The 26,241-nt window shown below is 42.2% G+C and overlaps 2 protein-coding genes across 3 annotated transcripts; one reads left to right on the forward strand and one right to left on the reverse strand.

Moving 5' to 3' along the window:
• The first annotated feature begins 841 nt into the window (after positions 1-841).
• On the forward strand, positions 842-7,137 carry LOC128758727 (LIM and senescent cell antigen-like-containing domain protein 1). 2 transcript variants are annotated; one of them, XM_053864990.1, is made up of 10 exons: positions 842-1,016; positions 1,839-1,995; positions 2,097-2,163; positions 4,601-4,721; positions 4,813-4,962; positions 5,040-5,190; positions 5,343-5,435; positions 5,513-5,561; positions 6,129-6,204; positions 6,391-6,660. In XM_053864990.1, exons 1-10 carry the CDS (start codon positions 988-990, stop codon positions 6,527-6,529), a joined length of 1,032 nt encoding a protein of 343 aa, XP_053720965.1. In that variant the 5' UTR covers positions 842-987; the 3' UTR covers positions 6,530-6,660. The 2 variants fall into 2 exon arrangements, with proteins under 2 accessions (XP_053720965.1, XP_053720966.1); XM_053864991.1 differs by lacking the exon at positions 6,391-6,660 and adding an exon at positions 6,667-7,137 and having other exon boundaries at positions 844-1,016.
• A 2,210-nt stretch (positions 7,138-9,347) lies between these two features.
• nkpd1 (NTPase, KAP family P-loop domain containing 1) lies at positions 9,348-23,921 on the reverse strand. The gene is made up of 5 exons (XM_053866213.1): positions 23,893-23,921; positions 17,185-17,306; positions 14,688-15,016; positions 11,724-13,166; positions 9,348-9,638 (listed from the first exon to the last, which is right to left on the reverse strand). Exons 1-5 carry the CDS (start codon positions 23,919-23,921, stop codon positions 9,348-9,350), a joined length of 2,214 nt encoding a protein of 737 aa, XP_053722188.1.
• Between the last annotated feature and the right edge of the window lie 2,320 nt (positions 23,922-26,241).

Consider the following 26,241-nt stretch of genomic DNA (forward strand, 5'->3'; position numbering starts at 1 on the left):
AGATTGAGGGCTCTGCCTTCAGCAGTGAAGCAATCATGCACTCGTATTCATTCCTCATTTTCTGGCTCTCCTGAATTGTTCTTATCATGTCCAGAAGTTAAATAAGGTAAAACTGGGAGGAAATCATTTGTCTGGTTCTCATCATTATCCACCAGGTTATTGGTGATCCAGAGGGAGAAGTAAGGCACTCATATTACTGGCTGCGGTTCTCTGAGATTATTACATTAAGGTTTGAACACTCAAGTATTGAAAGCCATCATCATGCCTTGTCTAATCCAAACACCAGTGATGACACACTCACTATTATCTTACTCACAATTTCACCAAAAACCAAAACATTCTGGATTACCATGCCACACAGTTTCACTCGGGATATTTTTCATCTGTTCTCTCTCTGGGTATCTTGTCCAAATAGAATGATCCAGACTTCCCTGGGCTTATGGATCAGATTGCATACACTCTTGAAAAAAAAAAATCTACCTCTACCATACCGGCTGACCTGGATCAGACACAATATTGATCTCATCTCCAATCTGTGCTGGGAACCTCACCCCTTTCCGACTGAGAACCAGGGCCTCTGATTTAGTTTCAGCCTTGTGTGGACCAGGTGGATTTAGTGGCTCCACAGGGTGTTGTTTGTGGTTATAAATGAGACTCCACGTCACCGCTTCCAGAGCTAGAAACACACGACTCATCTGGCAGTGATTCAGATGTTTCGGGTTTTCTCTGCTGCCTATATTTAAAAAGCTAATCCTCAATTTACCTATGGATCACTGCAGGAGGGACCGATCATTCTGCAGTCGGGAAAACAGACAGCTGTTGATCCCTCACTTCCGGGGACATTCCCGGGCAGTGGGCGGGTCGTCGTCACTGCCTAGCTGGGCTCGGCTCTCCTGGGACGGGTCGGCGTTCACTTACTTTCGCTGTGGTCCAGCGAGTCGAACAAAACGGGAAAAGCAAACACAACGAGTGCTGTTTATTCGCGGGATGCTCGGCGTGGCAGGAATGACGGGCAGGTCAGTGTTTCCTCGTTTGTGAAAGGCAAACTTGTTCGAGAGAAGCTAGCCACGGAAGCAACCGAGCTGAAGCTAACGCCTTCTGCTTTAAATGCTTCAGAAAAGTTACTCTTTGCCAAAGAATGTAACGCAACGACCCGCAAATATACTCTAGATTCCTTGACCGAAGATTGTGTTTTGTTGCGATTACTTTGCATTGACTGCGCGTTGTTCTTTATTTAAAAGCTACATTTAGCTTGCTAACCAACGGTGTCAACACCGCTACTTCAACCAAAAGTTATTACTGATGTTTAAAGCCTGGGGGTGAATACGGCTGTGCTTAAACACGTATCAAAACTGCAAGTTTAATGCTCTGCATCATCTAATATTTAGTGCGATTATGACTCTTGTATAATAGATGCTAGCGCATCACCAACATCCACATGTTTCAACTCGTATGAAGTTAGCCTCTTAAGTTATTACAAAACTATGTCTGAGTCAATCTACTTACTTGAATGGCATCAGGCATAGTTTGTATAGAACTTCATATATGTATATAATTATATACTTGGTTTGAAAGTCTAAGTAGCTATGGTGTTTGACTTTTCCCTTATATGTAAACTGTTTATAAGGCATGAATGAAACAGAACCGCCTGGTGCAGCTTCCAGTTTTATTACCAAATAGGGTGATCATCACTTGCCTGCACCCGATGATTCACCTCCACGAGAGGTGACAGCACATATACTCAAACTGCGCTTAGTTATTTCAGAAATGACAGACTCAACTCAGCCCTGAAGCTGTTTATCTTCCACTAAATCTGATGAAGGTGCTTGTGTTTCCAGCATTGCTAATGCTCTAGCCAGTGCAGCCTGCGAGCGATGCAAGAGTGGCTTTGCTCCCACTGAAAAAATTGTCAACAGCAATGGAGAGCTGTACCACGAGCAGTGTTTCGTGTGTGCCCAGTGTTTCCAGCAATTTCCAGAAGGACTTTTCTATGAGGTATTCTGATTTTTTTCAAATACCCTGGCATATTGTGCCACAAACAAGTTTCCGATTGACCGATGAATACACTACTCTTCATCATTTTATTTTGTCCACAGTTCGAAGGTCGGAAATATTGCGAGCATGACTTTCAGATGCTTTTTGCACCATGCTGTCGTCAGTGCGGTAAGTGCTTATATTAATTTAGAATAAACTAAGTCAAAATAATAGTCTGCAGGGCTTCCATTACATGCACACATAATAATTTTATTGACAAATTATACTATTTCAGAGGCACTGGAGAGTTGGGGGGTAGCAGAGTTTACTTCTTCCTGGGGGGTGCAACAGAAAATAATTCATAAGCACTGACTTGGACTATGAATAATATGCAAAATACTCACATTTTGTTGTCATAATAATGTGAAATACTCCTCGCTGTTTCAACAATCCGGAACCCTGAAACTGTTTTTCTTTTGGATTTTATCATTAACTGAAGAAAGCTATGGTTGAATCACTTGTATAACTTTAAAATAACAACAATAATAATACAAGTGATTGGCAAACAGGTGAGACAAAAACCACCATTATTGAGCTCAGTAAATACTTCAAAAAATCAGTGCTTATTGAATTATCTGTACTTACATTATTTAGAACTGAAAATATATGGCTTTTTTTATGTCGGTGGGCTACTATTTAACCAGTGAGGAAAAAGCCTCGCTCCATTCCTACAGCTCAGCGAACACAACCGATTTAGTTTTTTGTCTCTGTGGTGTCTGCGACGGTAAAGTAGGTTGTATTTTCAACATAAACATGGTGACTTTGATTTTGATGGTGTTGTTCATGAACTCATGGTGTTTTTCGTCACAACACGGTGACCGTCTCTCACTTTTAACTCTTTATTCAACATAGGCCTGTCAAGGTTCTCCCAGACATGAAAGATTTTAAACGTTGGTGATGCCATAGTAAAAAAAGCCATGATTTAAACTTGGCAGAATAACATGCAGAATTCTTATTTATTTAATTATTCTGTAGTAAAGGTCCTTATTTCATGTATTGAATCAAGACTGGGGTTCATCAAAGTAAACAAAAACATAAAGGAAATGGAATAATAGTAACTCATTTATCGGGTATTTGAAACTTGACTGTGTCAAAGCAACGTGGGAGATGTTACATTGTGCCCAAGGATGAGAGGCACTTCCCTCAACTTGCACTCACTTGTGAGCTTCCCACTTGTGATTTGACCACCTCACAGGCCTTGTTGTCAAAAGTAAGCACAATTTAAATACTGCATGAGTGCATCTGGGATAACACGCACTGATTTAATTAAGTGGCACAATTAGCATTGGAGTGTCTCTCTGAGACCACTGTAGAACCATTTAGAAAACATAATGGAGTCCTCATTAGGAACTGTACGCCTCGACGGTGAACAGAAAAGATGATACTCCGCAAAAAAAGCTCGCAAGTACTTGTGCGTTTTCGGTGAGAGGGCAGAAGTGGTGTGTTAAATTGGCTCCATTAAATGCAAAAGTCTCTCTCAAAGTACGGCCAAATCTGTTCGTGATCTTCAGCATTTAGTCCCTGGCTCCCAACAAGGAACGTGCTATTTGAACTGTGGCTGCATGCTTTTTGGTGAAATTGTTCGCTTAGCTGTGACGCTAAGGGAGTCTTTAAAGGGTCTCGAGCAGTGTTTCGCTGACTCACACTTTTTTTAAATTTCCTTTGGAACACATATTAAAGCAGGGGTCTGAAACTCGACTGACCGGGGGGGTCTGGGTGAGGCTGGGCTGCAGACCAGGGCTAGTCATTTTGTTCTTCTTCTTTTGCCAGCAATTAAAGCCATTTGCTTTACTAACAGGAAGGTACTTTCATAGCCAATGCACTTATTTTTTAATGCATTTTAATGTTGGAACCAAAAAAGGCAAATTAAAAAAAGACCACCAGCACCAGATAAGTGACACACAGTTGGCTGCAGACTCTATGTAAGTCATCCTCACACATCTGCATTACTCTCATGGTGCCAGCCGAGGGTGCGTGCCGTACTCGGCAGTAGCTCACTTGCGGTGACACTGACTGTACCATCCGGGCTTTTAGCTTCTGCACGTTTACCTGGATGCGGAAAGGTCTTTTTTTTCCTGTATTGGCTCATCTAGTCGTCTTGTCTCTATCACATTTAGTAATATTTGCTGTGTTTTGTTGACATGTCAGTGATTTGGTGGATTTGCAAATACCTGGCCCGCCTGCATTCTGCACAGTTGAAATCTTAGTGCATTTACTGAAGCCATGAGTCTTTCCACCAAACTTACATTATACCAAACTATATCAGTGAGGTAACTGTACTTGTAATATAGAGTTAAATTACACTCCAGGTCTCATTCCTTCTGTAGGAATTTGCTTATACAGTGTTTTCCAGCCACCTCACATTGGACCAAGAGACTCTGTTCTTTTGGGCGCCACACCCATGGTATGCGTGGACACCTTTTGGCAGACCACAGCATAGCATCCTGCATTGCTTTCAGAATGTTTTTTAAGATCTATTTTTCTCACCTGGGTTTAACGTTAAGTGCTGTGGTTTATTTACGCATTCTGTTTACAGAGCGCTAATTTTTTCAACCCTTTTTTTTAGGTGAGTTCATCATCGGCCGAGTCATTAAAGCCATGAATAACAGTTGGCACCCAGAGTGCTTCTGCTGCGACATATGCCAGGCTGTGCTTGCAGATGTGGGATTTGTGAAAAACGCTGGACGGTATGATACACTCTCCTTGTGTTGTGTGTGTTGTCAGAATAATTCTGTCTTTTTTTTATTGTCTAAATTGTATTCCTCAACTTTTTTCCAGGCATCTGTGTCGCCCATGTCATAACCGTGAAAAGGCTCGGGGCCTGGGCAAGTACATCTGCCAAAAGTGTCACGCCATCATCGAAGAGCAGCCGCTGATATTTAAGAATGACCCGTATCACCCGGACCACTTTAACTGCAACAACTGCGGGTCAGTCTCATGGCACGGCACGCTTTTTTTGATTGGTTTAATATGTGGGTTTGATGTCTATGTCCCCCTGACCACAGGAAAGAGCTGACTGCTGATGCCAGGGAGCTGAAGGGGGAACTTTACTGTCTGCCCTGCCATGATAAGATGGGGGTGCCGATCTGTGGTGCCTGTCGGAGACCGATCGAGGGGCGTGTTGTCAATGCCATGGGCAAGCAGTGGCATGTTGAGGTTTGTGATCAGACCATTTGGCTTTTTACATGCATTGAAGCAAATTCCAAACTGGAGAACATTACTAAGAATATGATGACAACTGTGGTGTTTGGTGGTGATGTTTACACCACCTTTTCTTTCTCTATAATCTCAATGATTTGTATTTGCAGCATTTCGTGTGTGCGAAATGTGAGAAACCATTCCTGGGTCATCGCCATTACGAGAGGAAGGGCTTGGCTTACTGTGAGACCCATTATAACCAGGTACAGTGGCGTCATCTTTGAATGACAGATTCAACACCGTCCTCGAAGTTCCTAATGTCAGTGCTTCTCTTTTCAAGCTCTTTGGTGATGTGTGCTATCACTGCAACCGAGTGATCGAAGGTGACGGTGAGTCTGTGAAAAAACCTTTTTATTTCACATCTTAATTGTGATATTGTTTTAAAAATTCAAATCAATAGTTTTAAGGACATAGGGTTAAGTCTATCTTCTTGGAACACAGAGGAATTTCTAAAGCGCTAGCCCTAGAAGAGCATTTCATTGAGTTGGAATAGGACAGTTGGTTCTTTCTGATAAACCTATATGCACTTGAGATACTGTATAAAGGACGGTGCAACAGTGGAGTGCTGAGGACTTGAAGAGCTGCAGCTCCAGTTGGGCTTGAATTTCAAGGGAAGGACAGCAGGGAGAGGTCATGTGGGTATTGTTGCGCCTTCTTTTGCTACACGTGCAGCTGGGTTACATCTCTCTGGCTCGCACCGCAGGAGCCTTAGCAACAGAGGTGGTGAATGAAGGCTGCTGTTGTTACAATGAAACAAAAATCTCTTCTAGAGCAAAGTGAGGGGTTATTCAACAGGCCCTACATTTCGACTATCTCTGCATCAACAGTTTTAAAATAAAAATTGGTGTTTTTAAGCCCAGATAGGTTCCTGAAATTGTGATTAAATTTCCCCACAGTGGTGTCTGCTCTGAACAAAGCCTGGTGTGTCAGTTGTTTCTCCTGCTCCACCTGCAACACGAAGCTCACTCTCAAGTAAGTGTTTCCGTTCTCGCTCGTGCTCCGTCAGACTAACTTGATTATCCTGTCTAACCCTCCCTAATAATCCTCTTAATCTAAACACTCCATGCGTTTCTTCTTTCCCTCTCTCAATCTTTTTTTGTTTCACTTTTCATTTAATCTTACTATCCCCGCTCCTCTTGACACACATCACCGTGTCAGAGATAAGTTTGTCGAAATTGACCTGAAGCCGGTGTGCAAGCACTGCTATGATCGCATGCCAGAGGAGCTGAAGCGCCGTCTCGCAAGACGTGAGCGTGATGTCAAAGACCGCAAGAAAAAAGCCGCTGTCTTTCAGTAGTTGTTGCTCACAGGCCACGTCTGTATCCACTGGTTTGTGCTTCTCCGGCCTTCTCTCTTTGACTACAGACTTCTGGAATCATTTTGTCGAGTGTGAAAGTGGCACAAATTCATGTGAGCTTTTACCGTATTTTGCAGGAACAAGTTTGTGGAGTTTGACATGAAGCCTGTGTGTAAAAAATGTTATGAGAAGTTTCCCCTTGAGCTGAAGAAAAGACTCAAGAAGCTGGCGGAGGCTTTAGGACGCAAATGAACGGCGGCAGGCCAGAAACGCTGTGAGGTCATCTGCCATGTGTGTCCTGCTTGAAATGTTCACTTCAGTTTATATTTGCTTGCTCTGACACCCCCTTTTTTTAAAAACACAAATCAAGCATATTAATGCGCATTCCTTAATAGTAAAAAAATCCCTGCAGTTGTTTATAATAACAGCTTGTTCAACAATATAAATATTTAGTTCTGTAATAAGAATTTAAAAGAAATTGAAACCTTTTTTTAAATGTTTGGCCTTAACTTTCTTTTGTGTTTTTAAATAAATGTCTGTATCAATGAAATTAAATCATTTTTAATGTGTTGATTTAATACTGAATTGTGTGGTCTGAAATTGTTTTATGAAATAAATATCCATGTCACCCTGCTCTTCCAGCCGCGTGGTCGCTCAAATGTAATCTGAACGGTAGAGGGCGCTGGTGTGACATATCGCACCATGCTGTGATTTTGGAGTTGGTCCTTGTTTGCCTTCTGATGCCTGCGGTAAATCAAATGTTTGTTTTTTTTTGTTTTTTAAAAAAAACATCCTTCGAGGGGTTGTTACAAAGGAATATTGATTGATCCAAATATTCATTGTGCGATTGATCTTAAAAAAGAGACGAGAACTGAGAATCACTGATGCTCCAGGGTCTTTCCACTCATGAACATTTAGAGAGGAGAAATTCACACCAAGTTCAATTTGCATCAGTTTTAGGCTACCAGTTTGGAAGATGTAAGATTTCACAAAAGTAAGGACAACTGTTAAGCTCCCATTTTTCAAAGCCTTTTTTAAGTTTTTTTTTTTTTTAGAACAGCCTCTTAAGATTTGAACACATTTAGCGGCACTCGAATGAATACATACATTAGAAGCTTCAGCCTTTGAACCAGAACCACAATGAAGAGAATGATGGCGAGTCTGAGATCTGAGAAGTTGGTTAAGATAAAAATGTTCCACTATGCGCTTGAAACAAACATCTGTTGAAGACATGCACTTGGGTTTCACACTGCTGGCAGTGGTTCTAAACGTTTTTTGCTCGGATCCGTTGCTCTCCGGTGATAATTAAAATAAATCAAAATGGATTATTGTATGTGGCCACCTGAGAGAAATCATACACAATACTGGGCTAAAATTAGAAATATTGAAATTGAGACCCTTTAATATGATTTGTTTCTGGTAAGGAGAAAAAAAAAAACGTCTGCTCCTTGTTTCATCCTCTGGTGACTTACTCTGTCAAGTCTCTAACAGGGAATTGAACCACATTTGTCACATAAATTCAACGCATTTCCGGTGAATGTACAAATGACAGCATCAGTCTAGTGAGATTACAAAAATGTGTTTTATGCCATCAGTGTTACATTTTCAGAGAATGTTTTATTCACAACAGCCCAGACAGTAAAGCAGAACAGCCGAATAAAACGCCTTATGTCTTCTGAGTTTAATGTGTCAAGGGGAAACGTTTTAGTGGAGACTCATCTGGCTGCTGCCGTAAAGATTTTATTAAAACCTCGCCGTAAATGAAAAATATATATATCGGTTGGATTTCAAACTGCGAGTGTGAAGCAAACCCTTTTCCTTCTCTGTGTGGATTTTATTTGTTGTGTTGCTTTATGAAGCAATGTTCTCATTTTCAGAGCTCAGTGAGCTGTACTCTTATGTTAAAGGTATATTGGGTTGGTTGGATTTTTTGACAGATTACTGCGCAGAGTGCAATATAGTGGGCTCTGCGAATGGGGACGATGCTTCATGAAGCCTCATCGCCAAGTTTCACTGCGTTTGCATGGCAGTCCTGCGAGTTCTCCAGGTTTCTCTCAAATATACAGGTCTGTGTAAGACTTGATTGACATATGAAGCTTCATGAAGCATTATCTTTATGTGAAATTTCAATAACGTCCTTTTAAACTGGTTCCTGAATCGATGCTGCTTCATCAGCTTGGTGACGTCCCCCGCCAGTCCCTTGTCTCTTGCCCCAGCCAGCTGGGTCTATACGTCACCTGATGTAGGGTTTCCAAGTTGGCGAATCCTCACCACTGGCTTCCCACAACATGAACAGCAAGTAGAAGTCTTCTATCAAGGTAATACGCGGAGGAGTAAAACATACAAACAAATTTGTCTTCCCACCTCCAACTTCCAACCTGATTCACATCCCAAAAAATGATGTCATTTACTCATATGTCTCATGTCACATATTTCCTGAAAACTTTTCAAGTCAGTTTGAACACAGACAGACAAACAAATGCACAAAGCAATGCTGTTGAAAACGTGAACTCCTTGGCAGAGAAAAAGAGCAAGCAGCACAGTCCTTGCAAAAGCAAACTTGTTATGGATTAGACCCACCCTGCAGGCCACCTCCAGCCCATGAAGTCTTCCGATATGGTCCTCCCACCAGTTTTACTACAAGTCTCATTATTCCCCGAAACAAGTGAAACTCTTAAAGTACTGCATGTAAATTAATTTTTTATTGATTCAGTCATTCAGCGTGTCGTCTCCGACTGTCTCATTTGTTCGGTTTGACACCTCCGGTTGTATATTGGAAAACAAATGCTAATGTGAATGGAAATGTATTCACCCTGCATCATGTTGAGCTGTGAAGCGAACTGGGGTTTGAAGAATACCGACTGGATATGTGCTGGAGATGTCCGGGGTGGCTCTTAAATGAAGATTTGGGGATCTGAATGTTCTTGTGCTGAGGCTGAAGATGTGGTGGCAAACCCAGGAAGTGCAGTCGAAATGTTGTCCACTCGCCAAAGTTCATATCAAGAAGTTCTTTAAGGTCTTCAATGTTGCCAAACAGCAGTGCTGCACCCTTCAGGTCATTGGCTTTAACAATGTCAATATACTTAGTGGCAAAATCCAGCCTCTGCAACTGAGGAGAAAAAAGTGTTAGGTTACATCCTGTTGTGTGCAAGTTTCCAAATCCTCATTTTAATATTCTCACAGAATCCGGCACAGAAAATGCCGTTTTATTCAGCTACATCTTTCATTCCCTTGGATTACTGCCTCCCCTTTGCTGTTTACTCAAAAGAATTCACTATGGCTCCTTCAAGTGCAAACAGAATTTTGATCCGGCAAGCACTTCACCGCCTAAACCCTTTTGTTGGTTCAATGTTTAGACTGTTTCAACAGCGCTTTGCTGAAGTCCACTGAGGATAGTTTGCCACGGTGTGGCCTAGAGGGCGATAAAAAAGGAAAACCATTGGGCTTCATGGGCAATCTGTTTAAGGGCCTCTGAGATACGTCACATGGAAAGCAGGTAAATGACAATCCTTGGATTGATACTCATAAAGCAGTGTTTTTCAACCGGTGTGCCGCGGGAAATCATTCAGTTTTACCCAATTTAACGGAGATGGAGGTGGATATGGCGACATCACATTAGAAACTGTTGATGATCTACCAACATAGGGTGATCACATGGATTCTTTCTATACACTATAGATCTATACTGACACGACTCGCCCATCAGTCGCAGCTGCGCTACGCTACGCTCCTCTCCCCAAACACTCACAGTGAAGAAGCCGGTAAAATGCGCAACTTTTAGTTGTTTTTAAACCTGAGGTGCCTCTAACTTGACCACACACCTTCACAACTGAATGGTGGACGGTTCCTGTCTGACCTGCGATGCCATGATCTTCACCGCTGAGCTAACAGAGCTAACGTGATGTCTCACTTCAAAACTTTATTGACATTCGTAGACCATCAAAGTTTGCTTTGTGGATTAAAGGTTGGATAAAAACTAAATGCACAACCAAATAAATGCGCTTGTTGTTATGAAGCTGAGGCAAAGAGTGCTAGAGTTACAAGAACTAGAATTAAGTCACGCAAAAGACATTGTGATAAAATCGAAACAGTTCCTGAAAATCAATATATAAATCATGACGTATTTTTGCCATATTGCCCACCCATTTCTGGAGACATTTTTAAACAAATACATTTTCTGCAATTTGTTGCAAATAACATTGCCAAAAAAGCTGAGTGTCAGCAGCGACAATTTTTCACAAATTAAAAGGGATTTTCTGCCGGACTTCTGACTAAGCACAATTGTGCCCAGGCCGAAGTTCCTTTGCTTAGTGAGCCTCGAGATTTTATCAATGAAGGAAGTGTGCCGTGGCTTGAAAAAGGCTGAAAAACGCTTATAAAGGACTGGATGATGCCAGGCTTGCAAATGTCTATTGTCTAATGTCTATTTCCAGGTAATAGGATGAAGATCTTGATCAAGAAAAAAACAACATTACTCGCCTCTCCTACCTGTGTTCAAGTGTATGTTTTCTTCAATGATGCAAGCTGGTGATTTTTTTATTTTTTTTTTAAGAGCGGTGCAATTCGTCCGACGTTCAGTTACAGCACAGGAATAAATCCTTGAACTGCAGTCAGAAGTGCTGACAGGGTCTTCTCTGTAGCAGCCAGTGCTAGAGGATGGCACACTTAAAAAGGCGGTCTGACAGTTTCTTCAAATGGAAAATGATCCTGACCACTTCAAAATTCTGAGTTGAGGCTTCGGGTGGTGGACTAAAAGCAGTGTCGACTGGAATGGTACATTTGGGAATAGTCTCCCTGGAGGAGAACCAAATACTGTATATGTCAAAGTCGTGAGCAGCTGCTCTACTGAGAATCTCTCTCAGATGCCTGAGAGGGATGTGACCACAGCTCTGGCTATAAACACATGCCGCCCTTGCCTCTCCTACTGGTTTGCTGGTTTTCCATCAAAACAAAACTGTGATTCAAGATATATTTGGGTAGATTTCTTGTTGGATGTACAGTAATCCGCTAGATAGCTTTCAAACCTGAACCTTCAATGCGGGTTTGACCCAAACCTGTCGCTCCCTAAGGTTTTATTTATGCACATTAAAATTCTTGCTGCCGCGCCTTTATCATCCTATGGAGTCCTGAAACCCTTAAATTCCAAACAGATGCTGTAAATATTCCAAATGAGAACCTCACAGGTGTCACTGACCTCCTTGCCAACGTCCTCTGCGCTCATATTGACGACCCTTGTGACTGGTAGCGGAGCCAGGTTTCTCATCCATCCTGAGTCTTTCAGCCTTGAAGTCCCTCGGATCTGAGCCAACTCCCTCTTTATTGAGCGGTTCAGATTGACAGTTGCGACTTCAAACGTTTCTAAATCTCTTACTGTGAACTGGAAATCCACTCTGAGGAACTTTTCAAACATCTCCGGGTCTTCATCCATCTCCAGGAGTTCTTCAATCTCGGCGCTGATCACATAGAGCTCGGCTTTTGACTCTGCAAAGACTTGCCATAAGGTCTTGGAATCGTCCCTGAGGGCCGACGTGTCGCCATCGATGTCTGCTCTCTGTTGACTGTCTTCTATACACTGAAGAACCCAGCTGAGTCGACACGGCCAGTAATTGGCTAAGACCACCCACGCGGCAATGAGTTCCGGTTTAGGGAGCTCAGTTTTCAGGGCCTTCATAATGATCACAGTGACTTGAATGGAGTTGATCACCCTCCTCATTGACATCGTGTCATCGAGCATGTACTGGCTCAGCCGCTCGCTGTCGTTCATGATGCCTTTGAGGAGAATATCTAGTTCCTCCTCTGTTATGTTCAATTTAACAAGAGCGGGATCTATGAGTGGTTTAGAGTCTTTAGAGTCTAAGACGATTTCCACTACAGAAACGTCCTTTTTCAGCCTCCGAGTTCTTTGCGCACTTCCTCCCGTGTCCTCTGTGATTTCGCAGTTGTTTGTCAAGCTGCAGAACATGCCGTGTTTTGAATGATCAGAGAGCGGTGGGATGGTGAAGGCCAGAGTGACAATCCGGTTCAGCAGCGCGTACGCTCGGTCCTCTCTGCTGAAGCAGCCATCTGCAAAGTTCACCTTCTCCACGAGAACATCTGGATTGACGGCCAGAATGGAAATGAATGGACTGTCCTCGTCTGACAGCAGGATGTTGATGGCCTCCAGCACAGCGACGATTTTATGAGGAGAGCATCGATCTAGGTCGGTGATCCTCAGCACCACTCGTATTTTTCTCCGCTCAAATATTTCCATGAACTCAATGAAACGTGTGAGGAGCCACATTTCCTTTCTCACTTCGTTCATGAAGCCCAACTTCTTACTGACCCGCTCGTTGTCCATTCCCTTTTTGATGTTTAGATCCTGGGTGAAGATGAGATTCTTGCCCATTCGGATGGCAAACCGCACAGCGCTGGCAGCAGGGACGCCCAGTGCCGCGATGAAGAGACCTTCCAGGAAACTCACGGTGCCTGTTTTACCATCAGCTTTGTCATCAGGATTCACCTGATGCTTGGGCAGTTCAACTGTCAACAGAACTACAAGGACGATGACCGGAACCACGAGGCAGATGAGAGCGAGGCACCACAGAGGGCAGCAGCAAATCTTCTTGGACCTCCAACTGCTTGGACCATCTGTCACAATCTGCGGAAAAAAAGGAACAGTGATCTCAGGTCAAACTGAAAACAAGATTTGGGTTGGATTGGATGAACCGTTGTCTTGTTGCTAGTGAAGGGCTCGTGAGGTTTCGAGAAACAGTGTCCTCAGTTTTAGATGGCGCACTCAGTTTAAATAGGATCCCACTGTTGGAAGAATAAAGGTAACCAAATCTAATCTTGGTTTCAGTGAAATAGTGGTTCAGAGCCAAATATTTTAGAGCGCCATCTAGTGTTTCATGCAGCCTCACCAGCACATCACTACATATCACCATTACCAAAACGAGTTGAAGGTCAAATAGACATGGTATGATATGACAAAAATCAATATGAATAAGTCAATAAAAACATATTTTTACAGTCGTGAGAGTCAAGAATAACTGCAGGAATTATGAGACTTCAAAAATTCGATATAGCATCTCTGTAGTCAAAATACTACTGGATTCTGTTGTTGCATCATGCCACGCTTGGCTCTTGCACAAGAGCACAAGCGTGTTCCAGTCTTTTTTCCTTTTTGTGGAAGCTTCATTTATAGTCTCCACTCGCCAGTAAACTGTAATCTTCACGGGCTGAGATGTTGATATGTGGTACACGTTTAGAATTCTTTCGTGACCTGCAACTTGGTGAGTCAGTTCAGTACCCCAGGCTTCGAGTGTGACACATGCCACCAAAATGATCCAAACAATTAGACCTTCACCTCTAGTGACCCCTGGACTTCATACGAGGACATTTCATCTTGGAGTTTCAGGCACCGGAATACTACTATAAAAGGTCAAACCTTTGAGGCACATTTCTGGACATTACGCCTACTATGTTGTAGCATTACAACAATGTTCCAGTGAAAACAAGACGTCTGCAACGTCTGCAAAAGGAGCCACCGTATCAAACGTTGATACATAGTTTCCGCAAGAAAGCAGTCTACAAATGTAGACTGAAGTGTCTTGTTCCAAAAGGCGTCAAAACGCGACACATTTTCATAAGTGAGTAATAAAGATTATAATAGTAAGAACCGTAGTATTGAGTTCACTTAAATGGGACATAGAGGACAAACAGGACAGACTAAATCTTGGCTCTCAAGGGGTTACTTCATTCTCAGAATGAAAGAAAAAGTGTATTTCTACATGAAACTAAACTGCCATGACTCACTATCGCAGCCTTGTTTCTCCCTGTTTTAGCTGCTGCAATAATGTAGGGGCCAGCACCTCCTCCACACTCCCCTCTGTGCTTGCTATTGTTAGGGTGTTGAGGATATGTGACAGGTTACAAAACGGCCCATGAAAAACAACGCATATGTCCAAGTCCAAAAAAACAAATGAAAGCACACAGACCACGGTGCAAGACAAAGCAGTAGTTTGACACACGAACAACAGCAACAACATTGCTAAGAAAGTCTGCACAGGTTTGGAAAAGGTGGCCTTAGTCAGAAATCTTTTCACAGCTTAGCAGGCAAAATTTATGAGGTTTGACTTAGAGCTAGGACATTTTTTTTTTTTTTTTTATATTGTCCTACCTTCTTTTTGACTTCGTCCTCTTCATCATACTGAGCGACGCGGTACAAAACGACTTGTAGTTTGCCGAAGCTGACCTGCATGGTCTGAAACAAGCGAATAGCCAGAGCAGCCCACAGCAGATCGCTGCCAGCAAAGTGCCAGGCACTGAAATCCACATACGTGAACCGAACATTGGAGTAGTTCTGGTTCTCCACGGTCCAAACCGGCCTGTAGAACAGCATCCTGCAGACCAGGGCCACAAACCCTGTGAGTGACGCTTTGAGGGAGCGAGGCCGAGACCCTCCTCTGTATTCTTGTTCAATCCTCTGGGCTTCATTATTCATGAAGACTGAAAAGAGAAAAAGAGGGCCAAACATTAACCTGACAGATAACGATAGCGGACATGAATCAAAAAGAGAGTAAATTCATGCACGTTAATAAATGGGAGGACATCGCTATTAGTCACCACATGAGTCACGTTCACATGATTATGTCTGATCGTGAAGTCGGCACCTTCGTTTATTGATGTAGCTCCTCCACGATTGAGTGTCTGGAGGAACTGTGGTCTGGCGAGCGAGGCACAGAGAGCAAGAAATAGACTGGGTTTGTGACTTGCTATGTTAGTTATTAATGTGTATTTTGTTGCATCTACGCTCAAAGCATTGCTTTAGTAACAGTTAGTCTAACTCTATTATTAGTTTTTCTTATTTTTGTCCTTTTGCTTTGCTTTGTTCTATTGCACAGTACATTTTTGTCTAGTTTTACATTATTTATATTCCATAAAATATTTTATTGAATTTAATCATTATAAAAATTTGAGTCAATGGACGGAGTTGCATTATATATAAATGATTTAAGTCTCTCATATGACTATAGCATCGACCAGCCAGTGCAATGTATCACAAAATGTGATATGAGTCAATTTTGTCGCCCATTTTTCAATTTAGTCTTACTTTAGAGCCAAAGTTAATTCTTAGCCTCAGTCACATTTAACACATACATATCATTTTTGTTAGTCACGTTTTAGTCAACTAAAAGTCACAACAATTTAGTGTGGTTACATCAAACTAAAACTCATTGTATTTTAGTCAAAACATTTTAGTCATTCTTTTCATTCCAACAATACTTTCACTTATGCGCCATGGCTAAAATATTGACTAAAAATCTGGAATAATATGCATCTTGAATAAACGGGATGAATGAATCCTCAATGCAGTGTTGCTGTTAGTGTTTCAATTGTTGACTTAATATGCATTTATAAATTGTACACTTGTACACAAACGAAATAATTTTATAAAAATGGTATTAAGTGATATAAACTTTAGAGCTAGACTTTTATATTTGAGCATCACCAGGTTAAAAAATAAAAAAAAAAAAAAACATGAAATGCAGGGTTTCCACCTGGGATGTTTGAACCCACACCAAGCAAATAAATAAAACTGAAATGCAAACATGATTTCTTTTGGTGGAACAATTGCTGATTGGGTATCTTCTTTTCAGAGTTTTCGCATCCTTCTAGAAAGTAGACATCCTGACAGATTTCTATCAAAGACCATTAAAAAACAATATGGTCATCTTTAAGGTTGGCATACAGTTCCAGAATTTACCTCATCGCTGGGTTTTATTCTGCCTTGGGGAAGTTCTAGACAAATCTTTTATCATTCTCTCCCCCAGCTTGCATCATAACAATTCTTCTTCACGTCTTCACATTTTCCAACTTTTAAGCCACAAAGCAAACATTGATGGTCTACGAGTGTCAGTAAAGTTTTGAAGTGAGACATCACGTTAGCTCTGTTAGCTCTGTTCACTCTGCTGTTCGTGGTCCAACAAGGAACACTCCATCATTCTGTCATGAATGTGTGTGGTCAAGTTAGAGGTGCATCAGGTTTGAAAGCAACTCCAAGTTATGCATTTGACCGACTTCATTGCTGTGAGCGTGTGGGAAGAGGAGTGGTGTTGCGACTGATGGACGAATGAACGCATCAACATAGATCTATAGTGTATAGAAAGAATGGGACTGAATCCATTGTTCGTGATTTACCTCCATCTCCGGACAAATTAGGTAACTTGGGCCATGTCCCACGACTCACCTGACACTCTCTCACGGTGCACCGTAGCGCACCACGACACTCCCATCCCAAACTTTGGGTCACACCGAAGAGCTTTCAGGTGCACAGTATGCCTCGGTCTGTAACTATTTTCAAGCCACAGCCTTTTCAAATACTAATATTAAAGTGGTACATTTCATCGAAAAAACATGCGCCTAAAGGGCTTATTTAAAAGGAAAACAAAAAGGAGACGATAAGTGTTTGTCAAACATAACGCCTGAGGAATTATTCTTTTCCAGCATGGACTGCCAACCACTGTCATCTAAATCTTACATGATAGTCCAATATTAACTTTGGCGTTCACTTTTGTGTATTTAGATCCGAACATTCAGGCGCACAAGTTAATGTCACCACAGAACACTCTGGTATATGCACAACAAAAAGCTAAGGCATTTTGCTGGAAACATACCTTCCATCTGTTGGAGAATGGAGTGAATTCTGTTCTCACATGAAGAGTAGAGTCCCACTGTGGCAGGGGAAGACACTTTTGTGAGCGTCTTAGACAAGGCGAAAGCAAATACATCATCTGAAAGAAAGAAAAATCAGAATATTATGTCAAGGGTATATAGAGGGCTATATTTATATTATGTCAAGGAGGGCGCAGGTGCCAACGTGAAGCATTATGTCGAGGGACAAAATTGGGGCAAATGAGTGTAATATATAAAAGTCTGATAATGAATGTATTAGCTGAAAATGAGGGATGGAAAGAGAAATAACGTATAACAGAACCCATGAATCTGAATGATCTGATGCATGTTTGTGGGAATGTTAAAGAAGTGCCAAGTGGACTGGGTGAAGGAAATGATTTCATGATGCAACACATCTACAACTGTCCATGTTGTTTTATTTATTTTCAAAAGCATTCGATTGTAGTTTTACTTTTTATCGGTTACAAAATATATTTATTTTTTAGCATTGTTGATGGGACTAATTGAACAAAAATTGTTTTTGTATTCTTTCATTTGGTGCCACCCTTGTTTCCATCTATCTATAAAGGTAACCCTGTAATACACTTTTGTGATGAACAGCTGGTTAGCGTTTCCTTCTCTTGTGACCATAAATAAATCATCTCATCATATACAGTCCATCAATCCCTGACAGTAGTCAGCGATGAATCATCATCACATTAACATCTCATGTAGTAAATGAAAGCTGTAAACTTCTCTTGTTCACCAGTGGATTATTGAAAAGTCCAGTATCAGGCACAATGTCTTGACAAGCCACCTTCTTGTGAGGACAGTTGACCCGTTTAGAGGGTTAAAATGTCAGAAAAAGTAATCTATTATCATTAGGTGTAAGTTTGGTTCAGAGTCATGGTGAATGTTTGCCATGTGTTTTGGATGGTCAGGTTTATGGTGAGAGGCTGAGCATTATGTCCTCACAAAAATAGCGACACAAACGTGTGTGTGTGCCCCATAAAGACAGAGACTTTGTTTCAGAAGCGTGGCGTATTTATTGAAGCCAAACAAGCGCTCACTTTGATCATCAGTGAGGTCAAAGGTCAGCAGTTATTCACAAGCATCATGGCGATTCAGACGGGAGTTACTTCTTGCCCGTCTGACTCTGGGACATCTCCAGCTCCTCCTCAGGTGCTGGGAGCTGCTCCCTCCTCCACACCATCACCCCAACAACAACACACGGCATCATCAGCATCACAACACTGAGGAGCAAAGTCCTCAGCAGATAGTGATCAACCTCTGGCTCTCTGAGCATCACCAGGGTCTCAGATCTAAACACACACAGAAGACCGGTCAGTACCACGCAGCAGAAGTGACCACTGTCCTGCAGAGAGATGTTGTTGATCACCAGGCTGCTGCCAGAGAGATACACATTGTCTAGTTGTCGAGACCCAACATCAAAGACTTGTCCTTTGGTTCTGTCGGACCTTATGAACCAGTGAACGCCACGAGTCTCGCTCCTGTTGCCACAGGAAAGCGTAAGGTTCTCCCCCCGAGTGAAGAGTGCCTTAGCAGGAGGCTCAGACTGAGAACACACGTACAGGAGATAATATTCATGACCAGAAACACCGAGATCACAAGTGTATGTACCAGAGTGGTGCAACGTCAGTGATGGAAACATCAGTGTGGAGTTCAGACTCGTTGTATAATAACTCAGTAAATTATACATGCTCCAGTTATGTGTTTGGTTCCCGCTTCCATCAGAACAGTTCAGCTCCAGACTCTCTCCCACCCAGCGGAGGATGAACTCTGGTGGCACTTGAACAAAGAACTGACGATGAAGGTCACACCTGAGCTGCTGCTTCTCCAGACAGAAGTAGGAGATGGCATCAGGTTTGTCAACTGTGAGCAGAAGAGACGGCTTGTTCTTCACCAGCTGGTGTCTGAACACTGAGGGGGTTTCATCATCTATTAAAGCTAATCGACCTCTACGGCCATACGCCCACTGAACACCCTGGTTTGGTCCCACATTGTCACAAGTGAGCTCCACTGTCTGTCCAACATTCAGGTCCATCCTCAGATCTCTGATCTTCCGGTCATCACAGACGAGGAGGGTGGTGTTCCTCTCGAGCGTCATGTTGCCCTGAGCCCAGCACTGCTCCCGGTACAGGCCAGAGTCAGAAACGTCCGGTGTGTTTATCCAATAAGTGGTGTCCGAAGAGTTCCACAGGAGCTCCTCCCCCTCACCAGTCCATCTATGGACGGAGCAGAAGTCAGCTGTGTGGTCCATGTGGAAGTATTGAGTCCACCCTGCTCTCTTGAGGACCTCGGCGTGGGTGCTAAAGATGAGCGCCAGCAGCAGCAGCAGCACCTGCGCGGCCATGTTGTCATCTGCGAGGGGGACTGAACTGCTCTGCTGCTTCATCTTCTCAATCTCAACACCGTCAGCAGGAAGTGACGAGTGGATCAGAAGGAGGCTGCACGCCACTTCCTGTTAGCTTTATCAGGGTTTAGGGTGAGAGGCTCAAAGTATTATGGCAAAAGTTAGTGAAACAAATGTGTGCGTTCCCGTTCCCGTACATGTATTAATACTCTTGTGTGGACCAATCTTTGACAAGACCCTGATCTTATGAGGACATTTTGGTCATAAAGTTTTAGGGCGCTAAGAATAGCTGGGTCATTATAATTTGGTTTGAGTCCTGGTTAAGCCATTTGCTTAGGATGGTTAAGTTCTCATAAGGATAGAGATACATGTATCTGTGTGTACATACTGCATGTGTGTCAATGAATGTATAAAAAGTGAAGGCAGCGAATCTCCAAATGAAGTTTAAGCACGACACTAATGTTGAGGTTTCCTGAAACAGTGTTCAGAGCTCAAAAGGTGGCGCTCTTAGTTTAATAATGATGTAACGTTTCACTGAATTAGTCGCATGAAGCCAAAGATTATTGAGCAGAGAGTGCCATCTAGTGGGCGCTGAAAGTGACAACACCGTGTCATGAAGCCTCACCAGTCCATAGATGAAAATTCACTGTTGACCAGCCTCTACATGTGTAGTATACATTACAAACTTGATTTGGGACAGTGATTTGACTTGACCATAAATCCTTTTCCCTGGAATTTGAACGTTGACCTTCAAGACGTTGAGGCTGGCTGCAACTCAAGTCAAAGTCCAGAGAGCACAGGTTCGCTCTTGTTTGCTGAGCTCAGTGCTGTTTGATCAGGAAAGTGGTGCGGTGAGACTAACATGACCATTCCACCCAGGAATGGCATATATTTTTCACAACACATATTCTTCTCATGTTGCTAGAAATACACCAATGCCATCCCAAACTCACCTCTGTTTGCGGAGCACATGGTTTCTGTGTGTCCAGGCCTGCCGTCCTCACAGTTCCTCTTTCACCTGCGAAGCACAGACAGCAGTGGTTTCTCCACAGGCTCCAGACGTGAGTGTGTGTGTGTGTGTGTGCGCCTATTATTATGTAGTTCAGGTGTGTACTCCTTCTCCCTTCCCCTCCTCCTCCTCCTCCTGGAGTCACACTGAGGGATTAGAAATGCAGTGGAAGGACGTGAGAGGTGTGTAATCATATTCATCATTTTGGACAACCTTACTTATTCCCATGGCATCATTTTGGAGACACAGCATTTATTCACACAGCAGCCGTTTTCATTCTGCAGGCTGATGTGCTGAATATCTAATGCGGTCGACGAAGGGAAGTGTTTAAAGTTAGAGCTCACTCTAGCACGACAGGAAAAAGAACCTGATACGAATCGCTCTGACAGCGCCTCATTGCAACAGAAGTACATCTAATCAAGAAGCCTCAAGAAAAGTGTCTCATATAATCCAAATTTAATTTCAACATCAAATAGCTGCCTTGCTCTGAACAAACCTGGAAAAGCCTGCAGTTAATTACTCATATTTGAACGGATAATTGTAAATCTTGGAGCCAATGGTGAATGAATTGCCCACGCCTGGTGAACAGGGTGCAAAAATGCTGTCACCTCAGAACTGAGTGAAGAGTTGGAGCTTTAGGGGCCCAGACAATCGGGGAGTCACGGTCGCATTCAGCGACAAGTAAAATGCTTTTCTATTTCACACTGAATTTCTGCCGTAGCTGTCGCGTCCGCTATTTCAGATAAACACTGTCAATGCAAAGTCAATGTAACCCTTGGGACACGAGCAAGCCTAGAACTAGAACACATCCCACCCACCGTCAGCCAACTGCACTGTCCTATTTTTATTTAACCCATGTACTGTATTTAGATGCCTTTTTAGCATTTGGTGTCATCGATGGTCAGATTTAAATGTGCTCTACAGCTAAAGGTCTGAACTAAACTGCAGCGTGGGCAAAACCAACTGATACAGACGACCAATGTCGGCCGTAAGACTGTTGAATTCGTGAACAGCCTTTGTTGTTTATTTTATTTTATTTTATTTTCTGTCAGCACTTTATTCCAAAACACTGACCATGGCAATAAATTTGATTCTGATATATGTGATATATATTTAACTTATATTTTATTTATTTTGTCATGATATTTGTTTATATGTTATGGGTATTTATTTGTCTTGTGTTTGATAGCTTGTGACTTCCACTTTTTTTTTTTTTTTTTTGCCGTTGCTTTGTGGACGTCTTAGATGTTTCCCCACGGTGGGACAAATGAAGACCATCTAATCTAATCTAATATCACCCATTCTTATTGCCAGTAGCGCCTCCTAACTGGGACAACGGAGAAAAAGAGACAATCATTAAAATAAAATTCTGTTTTTTATTTTTGTATTATTTCATGTCCGTGTTTATTCATTTAGTTACTTAACATAACATAAAATGCTACTATGCAATGATTTATTCATGTTTTCATTTCTGCATTCATTTATTTGTTCAAATATTTATTATATTTTTTTACATCATTAATGAAGTCATTTATTTTATAATATTGTTATCATGCCATCTGATCTGTACGGCCTTGTACGACTCTACCGTATCTCACCAGTGTTTTGTGACCATGGAAACTTTTTCTGCAAGCTTACACGACTTTGTGATGAGTTCCAAGGAAGGCAGTTGAGAAGCTGTCAACAGTGCTGCACCAGCTTCCACCAATGAGTGGTAGTGGGGATCCAATAAAAACCCTGGTCTTCCAACTAGGCGACTCGGTAGGAGCCATACATACATACATGAATTGATGAAAACAACCATTCAATGGACTGAAAACACCTGAATCGATTGACAAGATGGTGGGAGCTGCACAGGTCTTCATCACATTCACCTTGCAGTGTAGACGTTGACTACATTGTTCCAGACATTTGAAACTTTGACCTGCTCTCATGCGTAACTGAGAAGCAGCACTCTCCAAAAGGCACTTCACATTCAATGATTGGCTGGCAAAGAAATATGTTTAATCTTGTAAAATTGCCTTTTCAAGACTGATTTTTCAAATCCAAATATAGATCGATATCAAACAGTGATGGGAAATGAAAGTGCCGTCAATTTTATTGAAACAAAAAAACTGTCGTGCTGTGCTTTTGTCCGAACAGCTCCCGCTCGATACAGTGTGCCTATTTCATCACTTCCATACAAAATCAGCATCTTTATAGATTTCTCACAAAGATGCACAACATGATGTTCTTCAGACCCGAGATGTTTTTCTGACATTTACAGAACACACAAAGAGTCAGCTCAATGAAAAGCGATGTCGCACAGTTGATCACAGCATGTGAGCGTTTGAAGCCGCCTTCGGTGGAGTTTCATCAGAACACCGCTCTTCCAGGTGCATCCTTTTAGGTGCATTTGTCGACCGACTGTTTTGTTTGTTTTGCAATCCGGTCTAAATATATTTCATCTCATCTTCGTTTTAGAGCACATGGGATTGTGCACGGTGCAGGTGTGAGCCTGAAGTTTGGATGAAAGGGGATTTTTACGGTGCATATTGTCAGGCTGCACCTGCCACGTAATTGATGGACAAGTTTTTTTTCCCCCCAAATTAAAATATCTATCTACTGATTAGTCTTTGAAAGGTACTTGCTCAGCACAGAAATCTGTGTTCCTGGTCGATCCTCAAATAAGTTCCCTCCTTTTTCCAGGAGGTAAACAAATCTATTCTTGTAAACTAAGCGCTACAGCAGCTTCTCTTGATGCTGTTCCTACACATCCATTTACAAGAACATATGATTGAAACAGATGGTGCTGTTAGAGCCTCGAACCAACTTGAATGTGACCAACTAAAGAGGTCTTTCTAGAAGACCGGCGTTGTTGAGGCACTCCATTTGAGACATAACGCATACATTTATCTGATTATTGGTCACCTGCTGGTTTACTCACTGGGCTTTTTGTCAGTGATCTCATTCGCCCAGCCAATAAAGTGCTGCTGTTGGCTGCTGTTGCCACAAACTGAGATGATGTGGAAGTGACGTCAGAGCAGTTCTAGCCATACAGGTCGCCCTTCAAAAAAGCTCGGTGCAAAGTCTTAAGATTCCCCATGGGTGGAAGCGTGAGTTAAATAGTCTCTCAGTCATGGCATCCCAGACAAGGAGAGAAATGCAGTTCACTCTTTCCCTGAAGAAAAGTGACTCTTATTTCTATTATTTTGCGTGAGCCTCAGGTGCTCTGTTGGTGTGCTGAGAGGAAATTGGGGAACCTTTGCCCGAGGAGGAAGAGGAACATAGAATGAAGGGACCATGAGTGGATGGTTGAGAGCCAGTTGATACGATGAAGTAAGGCTAGGAACATGGGAGACAGATTCAAGACTCATTATCATTTTGAAGGACTAATATGCAAACAATGTAGTGGAAGTGAGGAGGATCGTCTTCTTGGTGCTACACTGTAAATGAGTCATGATGTCAGCAGGCGGGGAAAGAGGTGTTCTGGAACAGGCTAGATCATATACACATTTCCCCCCACATGGAGGGAATACAGATGGGAGCTCACTTCAGTGGCCATGAAGGTGAAGAAAACAGAGGACGTGTTGGGCAGGCATGTTGTCAAGAACAGAAATGCTAAGGGGCAGATGCTGGTGGATTTCGCTGAGAGGATGGAGATGGTGGAGCTGAACACACTTCCAGAAGAGAGAGGAACGCAGAGTGACTGACTTCCTGTCTACACAGTGTTTTTAAAAAAAATTTATACTCTAATCATTATTATTGTGAGTGTTTGTTTGTAAATATATTCTTTTATTTCCTACTTGAAAGTCTCTATGAGTCACCATCGGCCGGAAACAAATTCCCTGTATGTTAAAACATACTTGGCAATAAAGCTGAGAGGAGGGAGCAGTTACAGGGAGATCACATTATGTGTTGAAGGATGAATCTGGAAGAGATAGTTGAGACTGCCAGGTGCTACCTGGGCAACTTAGGCCAGGACCAGGAAGAGGAAGGCATTAAAGGCAAGGTGGAAGTTCAGGCAGGAAGGATGTTGCTCGGAGTTTACACAGGTTCTGTGTGGTCAGGGAGAAGTGCAAGAAGTATATATACTCTGGTACATATATATATATATATATATATATATATATATATATATATATATATATATATATATATATATATATATATATATATATATATATATATATATATATATACAGTGGTACCTCGGTTCTCGACCACAATCCGTTCCAGACGGCCGTTCAAGAAGCGTTCTGTTCGAAATCTGAATCAACTTTTCCCATTACAATGAATGGAAAAAAGAAATAATGTGTTCCAAGCCTTAAAATAGGCTTTTGTAGGAGTGAATGTAGAGTGTCTGCTGCAGGTGCGCTGTTTCTCTATGTGTGTGGCCGCTGCATGTGGGAGGGGTTGCCGAGTGAGTGACGTCTCTCCAGAAGTGAAGAGGTGCCCGGTGAGTGTCCAGCTCTGAATGTGCGCTTCTGTGCAGTTTGGCTGTGACAAAGTCATAAACCAAGTAACGCTCTGTCCCAGACTCGCCTCATCCCTGTCCCAGCTCCAGCCCACAACAGGACATCAAACCCTGGAGTGTGCGCTCCAGCCTCGGAGGTGTGGAGAGCGAGCACCTCCCCTGTGACACTCTACCACGGTCCAGTGCGGAGACAGGAAAGGTTTTGCACCTCAGTATGAAGAAGAAACAGTCAGTAAATGTAGCTAACGGGACACGTCTCCATACAGAGGCTGCGTTATACACAATAACAAAGCACGTCGTGGGTCAGCTTATTGATCCGCGCACGTGATGTTTTTTCCAGCTTTTTCCGGGGGCGTTCGAGTTCTGGATTTTCGTTCAAAATCCGAAGCAAAAAATCTTGAAATTTTTGTCCGAACTCTGATTTGTTCGAAGTCCGGGACGTTCGAAAACCGAGGTACCACTGTATTTATATACAGTATATATATATGTATATATATATGTATATATATATGTATATATATATATATATATATATATATATATATATATATATATATATATATATATATATATATATATATATATGACCTGTAACGTGTCTTACCTCACCCATATTATGTCTTTTGAAATAACGCACATAAACCTTTTATCGTTACCTTCTATTGACATCTTTCCCATGTGACGAAGGGTTTAAAACAACTTCCTGTTTGTGAAAATCTTTAATGAGAACCTTTATAAACTCAGTGAACCTGTTCGCAGTGCATAAATCCAACTTGTGTCATTTCTCTGTCCTTGCCTTGCACTTTCACCCCGTGGCTTCAGGCAAGAAATACTTTCAGTTTGCCTTTGTGTCTCAACATGTTTTACGATGTAAATGTGACGTACCTTTATGAGCAACAGCAACAATAGAACAAGATGCTCACCTTTGACTGCTTGCTTTTATTTTGTATCGTGTTTTAAATTCCGTTTCCCCTCTGTTCAGACAGTCACATTTTATTTAAACAAGTCTTGTTCTACTTTAAGATTTTAGGGAACGTGGAGTGCTATGCGGTAAATGACAATAAAAAGACAGCACCTACCTGAAGCACCAGGACTCAGTGAGGATGTTGTGCTTTAAATCATTTTCACAGCATTTCCAAACACAAAGAGGCAGCAGTTAAGGCGTGGTAAATTTCCTCCACCTGCAGTTAATCTTTACAACACAGGTGACATGCAGTAAA

The sequence above is a fragment of the Synchiropus splendidus genome, chromosome 5, assembly GCF_027744825.2.
Source record: "Synchiropus splendidus isolate RoL2022-P1 chromosome 5, RoL_Sspl_1.0, whole genome shotgun sequence".
Taxonomy (NCBI): domain Eukaryota; kingdom Metazoa; phylum Chordata; class Actinopteri; order Syngnathiformes; family Callionymidae; genus Synchiropus; species Synchiropus splendidus.